The sequence below is a fragment of the Podarcis liolepis genome (genome assembly GCF_965112155.1).
Source record: "Podarcis liolepis genome assembly, chromosome: 6".
NCBI lineage: Eukaryota > Metazoa > Chordata > Lepidosauria > Squamata > Lacertidae > Podarcis > Podarcis liolepis.
Window position 1 is genome coordinate 30,878,401 of NC_139559.1, and position 8,951 is coordinate 30,887,351.

The 8,951-nt window shown below is 48.8% G+C and overlaps 1 protein-coding gene across 1 annotated transcript in view; it reads right to left on the reverse strand.

Annotated features, from left to right (window-relative positions):
• MTCL2 (microtubule crosslinking factor 2) overlaps positions 1-2,127 on the reverse strand; it is a 92,452-nt gene extending 90,325 nt beyond the window's left edge. The window contains exon 1 of the mRNA XM_083507876.1: positions 1,701-2,127. Within this exon, the coding sequence (XP_083364002.1) occupies positions 1,701-2,123 (423 nt within the window). The 5' untranslated portion in view covers positions 2,124-2,127. The remainder of the gene's footprint in view (positions 1-1,700) is intronic.
• Positions 2,128-8,951: the final 6,824 nt, after the last annotated feature.

Genomic DNA, 8,951 nt, shown 5'->3' on the forward strand with positions numbered 1-8,951 from the left:
CCTTTTCACCATTTCTCCCCAGGAAATGCCATATACACCAGGCGTTTGCAAATGTAGATTTGGGAACATATCTGTCAAAGGATGTGCTTCAACACATTCACCTGGCTTCTGCACCACTCTGTGTCCCAGCTGTCATAACCAGTAACACTCATCATACAGATTCCTCAGATTCTACACAGACCCTCTATGCTACAGCCAGGCATTCCTAGAAACACCCAGTAATGCAGTGGAAACTCTTCAGCAATCAGGGGCTGTGCTTTACATTATGACTTGGATACAGAGTCACCACAGGGAAGTGGCCTCCCATGATGATAAAATAACCTGCAACCAGCCCTAAGAAATTGCACATAGCCCCTGGAAGTATTTGCTTAATTAGGCCCCAAAGTCTGCCTTCCTTGAAACATTGATGTGGCTACGACTTGTGCTAGAGAGTCAAGCTATTTATTACAAGAGAAAATCCTGGACACCTTTTAGCATGACGCTGACAACTATGAATTTGATTCCGGCAGCAAAGAATTTGAAATAAATGCCGGGATGTGAGGAATTAGCTTTGATTTCAAGATAGAAGGTATCTTCCTCTAAGGATATGCAAGTTCTGTTTGATGAGACGAAGAATATTTCTCCTTGGGGCTTTATGATGCTATACAATACCTTCTTTAGGAATGAGAGGCATCAGTACTAACATGGCTTTCTCTGATACCAGAGAAGGTCTTAATGTCACTAGAAGGCATCTGGTTCTACATATGTTGGAGCTCTGTTGTACTAGACGGTGATGCAAAGCCTCAGTTACATATGACCGAGGGGCAGCTATTCCATTTGATTCTAGAGTAGAGAAGTAATTGACACTATGGAGCGCCTGCTCCAAGGAACTGATGCTGGGCTGGGGGAGGAACTGCCCCATGAGGCAGAGGAATGCCAATTACAAGGAGCTTTAGAAAGCCAGCAGGTGCTGCCTCTGAAGATGTGGGCATGTTCCACATAACCAGCATCCTGTAGATGCTGGGCGGTGGAGATCATCTTTCATTACAGAGCGCCAGTTCCAAGGAAGCATTCTGAAATTCTGGGTGGCAACAGGTCTTGCCTAAGGTCACAATATATCTGCCACGTAAGATTTGTTACAAAGGGGGCATTAATCCTACCACACAGCAAGATAGAGAAGCCTTTTTCAGTAATGCAATGCCAGGCACAGAGGGGAAGGCAAGAAATGATCTCCCAGTGGTACACAGCAAGACGTTTGCTGCTTTTAGGAACACATGAAGCTGTCTTATGTACCTTCTGCATGCAGACCAGGGCTGCAGGGAGATGTCATGTTTGAGGATGCGCAACATGTTCCACAGAGATAACGGCCTGCAAGCTTAAAATATGTCTTCCCTGTGCAGGGGGGTGTCAATGTTTCGCTTTGCTGAAAAACACCTGTTTAATTTAAAATTTAGTTAAGGAGGGTTCCTCCTTTTGGGGAGGGAGGGGTGTTGCAGAGGAGGGGCGTGACTTATTTTCGGATGAGGACACGCCTGCCCCTCCTGGGTCCGCTTGGTGCCCGCTCCCTTGTCCCACGAGGCTCGGAGATTAGGGTAGGGGAGGGGATCTGTTGCGCGATGCTGCTATGGGGAAACCGGCGGGTGTTTTGTGGGGAAGCGCAGCTCCCGAGAGCTCGTTCTCTCCCCGCCGAGCTGCCCTGAAGCGAACCCAGAGCCCCTCACCTTGAGATAGTCGTTCTCGGAGCGCAGTTCCTCCAGCTCCCGGGCGACGCCCGCGTCCAGCAGCTCCTCGGTGAGGTCGGAGAAGGCCAGCGAGGCGCTGAGAGGCAGGCGGCTGCTGGCCAGCGAGGCGGCCGTCGACGGGTCCTCGGGCAGCGGGGACGCGCCGTCGGCGGAGGCGCTGGCGGGCTGGGCCGGGGCGCTGCTGCTCGGGGGCGACTCGGTGTCGCTGCCGCCGCCGCTCAGCCCGCCCAGCTCCAGCAGCGACAGCAGCTTGGCCTCCTCCGAGGCGCTGCAGTCCGACACCTCCGAGCTGCTGTCCGTGAGTGCGAGCGGCAGCTGAGGGCGCGACGACCCTTTGGCGGAGCCGCCGGAGGTCGCGGCCCCCTCGCCCCCCGCCGCGGCCAGGCGGTTCCGCCCCTTCATTCGGGCCCCGGCGCGGCCTGCCGAGCCCTTCCCGACGCCCCTGGCCCCCGCCGGCGGCGTGGCCTTGCCCTTCTTGTCGCCGCGGCCATCCTTGGCGCCCCCAGCCCGGCGCGAGTGCCCGCCCCCCGCGCCCGGCTTCCCGGAGGAGAACGAGGCGGGCGAGCCCGGGTGGCTGCCGCGACGGCTCTTGGCCAGCGACCAGCCGGGGACATCCTTGGGTCTGGCCGGGGACGGCGCTCGCTGGAGCTTCTTCTTCTCGGGAGGCGGCGGCGGCGGCGCTGGAGCCGAGGCGAGGGGCTGGCTGGACTCCGCCTCAGCCGGCGCTGCCATCCCCGGCGGGCTGTAGGCGCGCTGCCGGTTCCTCACTGGGGGCCCCGGAGCGCTCTGGGGCCACAGTGGCTTATCATCCTCGCGCCCGAGGAAATCCACTCCGTCTTCTCTCCTGAGCTGCGCGCTCCCCGGACAGGTCTTTCCGGAGCGAAACAGGGTCAGGCTGGCCGCTAAACTGCTGCTGCCGCCACGCCGCGACGGTGCTTCCTTCGCCGAAAGCAGCAGCAGCAACAAGCTCCTCCGCCTGCCTCCCCTCCTCTGCTTTCTCCGCCCAGCCGCTAAGCCGGTGACGCGCGCGCGGTCTGGGAACAAAAGGCGGAGAGAGGCGCCCGAGGGGGGCGCTCGGATCCTCGAGGCAACAGCGACCTCCTTCTCCGGACGGCTGAGCGTCGAGGCAGTTTTCTCCCCTCTGTGGGTGGAAAACAGAGAGAGAGAAATATGGCGTGCCGGCCTCTTTCTCCCGGGATCCTGCAGACTGGGCAGAAACGGGCCAACCAGAGCTCTCAGCCTTTAGCTTGTATTTTACACCGGGGTTCAGCCCTGGTACATGCAGGGTAATGAGTGCTTCTGAGCACACGCAGAGTACATTAGCGGCACTACAGTGGCGCTTCGTATTGTATCTGGGATTAAGAGGCACGCCTTCCTTCCAGACTGCAGGATTTGTAGTTTCCGGATATGCCTGAGCGCCCCCGACACATCTGTATTTTTAACTAACTAACTACTAGGCTGGAAAATGCTGCTCCCCGTCCATGGGCCCCCCCATCAAGTAAATAAATAGAAATAATTAACTAACTGACCAGTTGTGTCACAGATAACTCGGTTTTGCCCCCCCCCCATAATGCCTCCCCCCAAAAAATAAATAAATCTTGACTACACCCATGTCCCCGTCTCTGCAAACTCCGCTAGATTTTTTTTCCTATAGAAAACCAAAGGACCAGCAGGTTGGAAATATCACGGATCTGGCCCAGCATTGCAAAAAAAAAATCAGGAAATAGCCCTACAATTGTTGCATTTGGGAGAACGGACAAGAGGCAGACCCTGCAGGTGAACTACAGAACAGACGGGGGAGGGAGAGAAGACATGAGTAATTTAATACGGTTTGCCTTTGTTTCTGCAGAAGCAGCCTTTATGACAGATTTCCTTTCCTTTCTGAAAGTAGTAGCTTGCAAAGTAAGGGGAAAGAAGCAACCAGCCACATCAGAACTGGCTTCTATACTCTCTTCATATCCAAGTCTCCATGCTTCGCGCATTTCTTCCTATGCCCTGCTGTGTTACCACTGTGTAAATAAATCTGCTTCCTGGGCTTTCCTAAGCTAGACTTCCATCAAACTGAACACATGTGTGTGCACGTGTGTGTGTGTGCATCATACTACAAATCCAAATATATATTTTTTTCAAATAGTTCAAAGGCCAGCTGCACTGCTGCGGGACCCTTGGAGGTGAACTTCTTAAACCATTTCCCACCTGCCCTCTTGCTCATCTGTTTCTCCCACTGTGCTACACACAGTATTTATTCCTGAAAGCATCTAATCAGGGGTCCAAAGATGCTCTCATAATCACTCCTCGGTAAAGAACTCTGCACATGCTCTAAAACTCAAGACTTCACTCAAGCAGATGATATATACATAGCTAAATTAGACTGACTGTGGCTCAGACATGTCTCAAGAAGAGAGCCAGTATGACTGTGGCATAGAAGTTAAACTCACAGTGTTTCTCAAACTTGGGTTCCCAGCTGTTGTTGGACTACAATTCCCTTCATCCCTAGCTAGTACCAGCGTTGTTGTTGAGGATAAAACAGAGGAGTAGAAACCACTTACACTGCCTTGAGCTCCTTAGAAAAAAGGCAGGGTATAAACATTGAATCCCTATTGTAGCACTGTCTCACCTTGTCCAATGCCAGCTCCAGACTGCCATTATTGCTTGCATGCACACTGACACTCCTTTTCTCTTCTTGATGGGATTTACTTTGATTTATTTTCAATGCAGGCCAGATGTTCAAGCTGAACACTGTTGCCAACTATATTGCTATTTTATTTAAATCTGTAAAGTGTTAATTTATGAAGATGATGATTCTACATCAGCCAGCCTCTTGATAATTAAGCAGCTAATCAAGACTAGCATTATCTTCAAACTACTTGGAATAATCTGAAGAGCGTTGCATTATTCTGCAGTTAGTAGGCTGGCTATCAGAAATACAGCCTTTCTGTTTATCTACAATGGCTGTAATGCCAGAGGTTTTTTTTATGCTATGGAATACTATTTATATCCATTATTATTACAGTCAGTTGCCAAAGGTGCATTCCTTCAGCTTGTTTGGATATAGCCTCTCTGGTTCCCTTCCAAACACAATCAATCCAGGTTAGGGTTCTTCCCTTACTTTCTATATATAGCCTTAACTGAATCTGAATATTATCCTGGCTTCATCCTACAGCTTTAACCTCTTCCTTGTCTGAGTTTTGGAGTTTCATGTATTCCAGCAGTTCTTTTTTGGTGTTGTTGCTGATGCTGCTGTCGTTCCATTTCTAAGAAAGTGCAGCCCATGGTGATCTCATCTTTGTGTTTCTTCATGTGAGAAAATTCCCATAAAATATTGGGTTAAAAATTAAGTTATGTAAAACTCCCTTATAGAGAATCGTAGCTTAAAAACTGGCTTGTTCTTATTATTTACATTTATACCCTACCTTTCCTTCACAAAGCTAGAGGAAGCATACACAAGTAGCTCAAGCTGCCTTCCATTCAGGCACTGACCAGATGCAACTCTGCTGACCTTCAGTGATGTCGTTGCATCAGATTCTTACTGCAGGGCAGGCCAAACTAGATGTGACGCCGTTCATATAATTAGTACTTGGAATTGATTGCTTTTCGAAAGTAAATTGCAGGTGCAAGGGTCCCAATCAGGAGTAGGACCATGGTATGCAGATAGGGTTTTTGTTTTTTGTTTTATACCTTCTGCCCTCTGCTGCAGTTCTGATCCAGATTGCCACCCCCACCCCCCGTATTCCTGATTTGCATTGTGGATACAGCTGCCATTTAAAGGAATAAGAGTTTTCACCCCAAATGCAAATAGCAGGCACAAAATCCAGATGGGCTGCAGCAGGGGCAAAGAATTTAACAAAACCCGCTTCCCCACATCAGAGTTCAGATGGGAGACCCCATGCCTACAATTTGCTTTTTCAAAACTAGTGAACAGTTGCTAATTGCATCAATGACGTTGCATCTAATTTGACCTGGACCATGTCAAGTCTGCTTCTGATCAACATAAAGCAGGAATTTCCAACTTCTTAAACAGGAGTAGGGCAAGTACTTTCACATTGACTGGTTCAAAGAAATAATTATTTTGCACACACTAGTTTAGGACTGCCCGTGTTTAAATCCCAACTCAACTGTGAAGTTCACTAGATGACTTTAGACCAGGCATCCCCAACCTTCGGCCCTCCAGATGTTTTGGACCACAGTTCCCATCATCCCTGACCACTGGTCCTGTTAGGTAGGGATCATGGGAGTTGTAGGCCAAAACATCTGAAGGGCCGCAGGTTGGGGGTGCCTGCTTTAGACCAGTCACTAGCTCTCAGCCTAATCTAATTTGCAGGGCTGTTGTGAGGGAAAGGGGAAGCCTGGATGTGTCGCCTTGAAGCCCTTGGAAGAAATATGAGATGGTGGTGATCTTGACATCAGTTGTGTTAAAGAGGACAGCAAGGATGACATCAGTTGTGTTAAAGAGGACAGCCCTTTAAAAACACAACACAACACAGGGGGGGGGGCTTAGCAGAACTCGCATGTGATACATAACTCCCAAAGCATAGGGCAGGGGTTGGCAACCTAGGACCCATGGGCCACAAGCGGTCCACAGGGGTCATTTAACTGGCCCCCGAGCTGCCTTGAACCCAGCCGCCCACTCAGCGAGTCCCTGCACGCTGTGCTAAACCGGCACAGCATGGGGACTCGCTTCTGCGGCACCAGAAATCGCGTCTGCACAGATGCAGACACCAGAAAACGTGTCTGCGCAGACACTGGAAATCACAGACGGGTGTACTCATGCGCGCACGTGATCCAGCCCACAGAGGGATCTCCGCTGGAGTGAACTGTCCCAGGCGAGGTAAACCTTGCCAACCCCTGGAATAGGGATTCATTCTTCAGCTCTACAGCATGCACAGAATATGAGGTTTATTATCCTATTACAAAAAACTCCTAATAGCCAGACAAAGCCGTCTCCTGGACTGGATGCTTCTTGCAACCTTCCAGCCCTGACTTAAGATTAAATTGATGTAAACACAGTGCATTGCAAAATAGCAAAAACAACTGTGGCCAGGGCATTTATTGAGTCTATGTGTGGCTATGATTCATATTACCGGTACTTGCAAGCCAGAGTTATTCTAACCATTCAGGGATGGGACACTTGTTGCCTCCCAGTTGCCACTTGTGGCCTTCCAGACTCCAACCCCCATCAGCCCCAGTTGCCATGGCCAATGGTCAGGGTGATGAGAATTGTAGTGCAACACCATCTGGAGGGCCCTATCTTGATTTAATTCATGGAAGTGCTAAGAGTAGATTAAAAAAACAAACAAACCCAAAGACTCCTGTGACAAAGGCTAACAAATTTCTTGCAGCATGAGTTCTTGTAGACAGGAGCCTACTTCATCAGACAGTGAAGATAATAGAGAGAGATCTTGTGGGGGTGGGACATTTTGCAAGATGAGATTAAAAGACGAGCAAATACAGGAAAGCAGAGATACCATACAAGTCAGTCAATTCAAATTAGTTGACATTAAGAAGCCCACAGACAGGCAGACTCAACCCTTTGCTGGGTTGAAAGATAAAAACTCTTTGTTGTTTCTGCTGAAAAAGACAGACATGGCTTCCCTTTTGGGAAAAGAAGATAGCATGCCACTTAAAAAAAACAAAAACACCAGCCTGGATTGTAGCACTTCATTCCTTTGGACATTTCTCGTTATGCTTAAATTATTCAACTTCCACTTTTCTGAAATATATTTTTGTACTTCTGTGCCATGCAAATCCCCAGCTTCATCCTCCTTTTTCCACCTTACAATAGCATGAATTTAAGCCAGTGGTGGTCATTTGATGCAAGATGTGCAGTCTGATCCTACACATCTGCACCAAGATGTCAAGTCCTATTGAGAGCAATCACGAGACTACCCAAATTAGAAGTGCACTTAAATTATGCACCAGGCAACTATGAATCTTGATTTTCAATAAATAATGAAAGGAGTTGGAGGAGCGCAATTCTCACTGTGAAGGCAGCATGGCAAGGGGAGGTTTATCACTTCATTCTCCACTGAGATCTGAATGGGGACTGCCCCCCTCTGGATGGCTATTAGACTCAGAAGAGGTAAAATTCCCCTTTGAAATAGGATTGCAGCCTTCACTGTGCAGCCGTGAGTTCCGCAGGCTTAGGTGGGACAGTCAAAAAAGCCTACAGCCAAGATATTGAAGCAAACCAGCAGCCAGGAGGCCTGATCTTTATTGTTGCAACAATGGCTCCAAACTACAACACAGAAGAAGCATAAAAAAGCAAAGTTACAGGGAAACAGGCAGAGGGCCTTCTCGGTTGTGGCGCCCTCCCTGTGGAAGGCCCTCCATTCAGATGTCAAGGAGAGAAAGAACTACATAACTTTTAGAAGACATCTGAAGGCAGCTTTGTATTGAGAAGTTTTAAATGTTTGATGTTTTACCATGTTTTATATGTTTTCGCCCAGAGTGGCTGGGGAAAACCAGCCAGATGGATGGGTGGGCTTATTATTATTATTATTATTATTATTATTTCAGTGTTCATTCTCTTTGGAGTGCCATCTCATCACAGCAAACATGTCATTGAAACTGACACAACCTTCCAAAATGGGCAGTTATGCAATAAGATGGCAAATGGGAAAATTATCACTATTATGAGGTCAGAAGCCTTCAGTTTTAGCCTTATGGACTAAAATATCAAAGTATCTATTTTTCAATGTAATGTTGCACACCATCCCAATCTCTGAGCAGTGTAAGATTCCAGGAGGTCCCAGGTGCTTACCAAGGGTTTGGTTTCCTTGGAATGAGGTACAATGGAGACTATAGTGTATGTATGAAAAATGGTTTATTTACACATGTACATAACCTGAGCCTACGATGAAGGGGCTTCACAGCATTAATACCCCAGAAGGTTTTGCTCCTCCCATCGCCACAGCCTCGGATTCAAGCAGAAATCCATCATGACTCTCACTCTCTGGCTTCTGCCTGCTTTAAGTTCAGCTCATACACACAACTCTAGCTTTTGTCTTTCTTACAGCCAGCCAGGTGAGGGAGGGGAGCCCAGCCATTTGCCCTCTGGCACAGAGCAGTATCCTTTCTTAGGGTCCATTTCCAAGAAATTGGCCTGGCTGCTTCAACAACTGAATCCTCCACCAGATCTCAACCCTTGATAGATCCAGGGGATTAGAAAGGCCTCAAGGCCTCATATACCCTAACCCCACCACAACTCACAACTCTGTCTCTCTCTCTCTC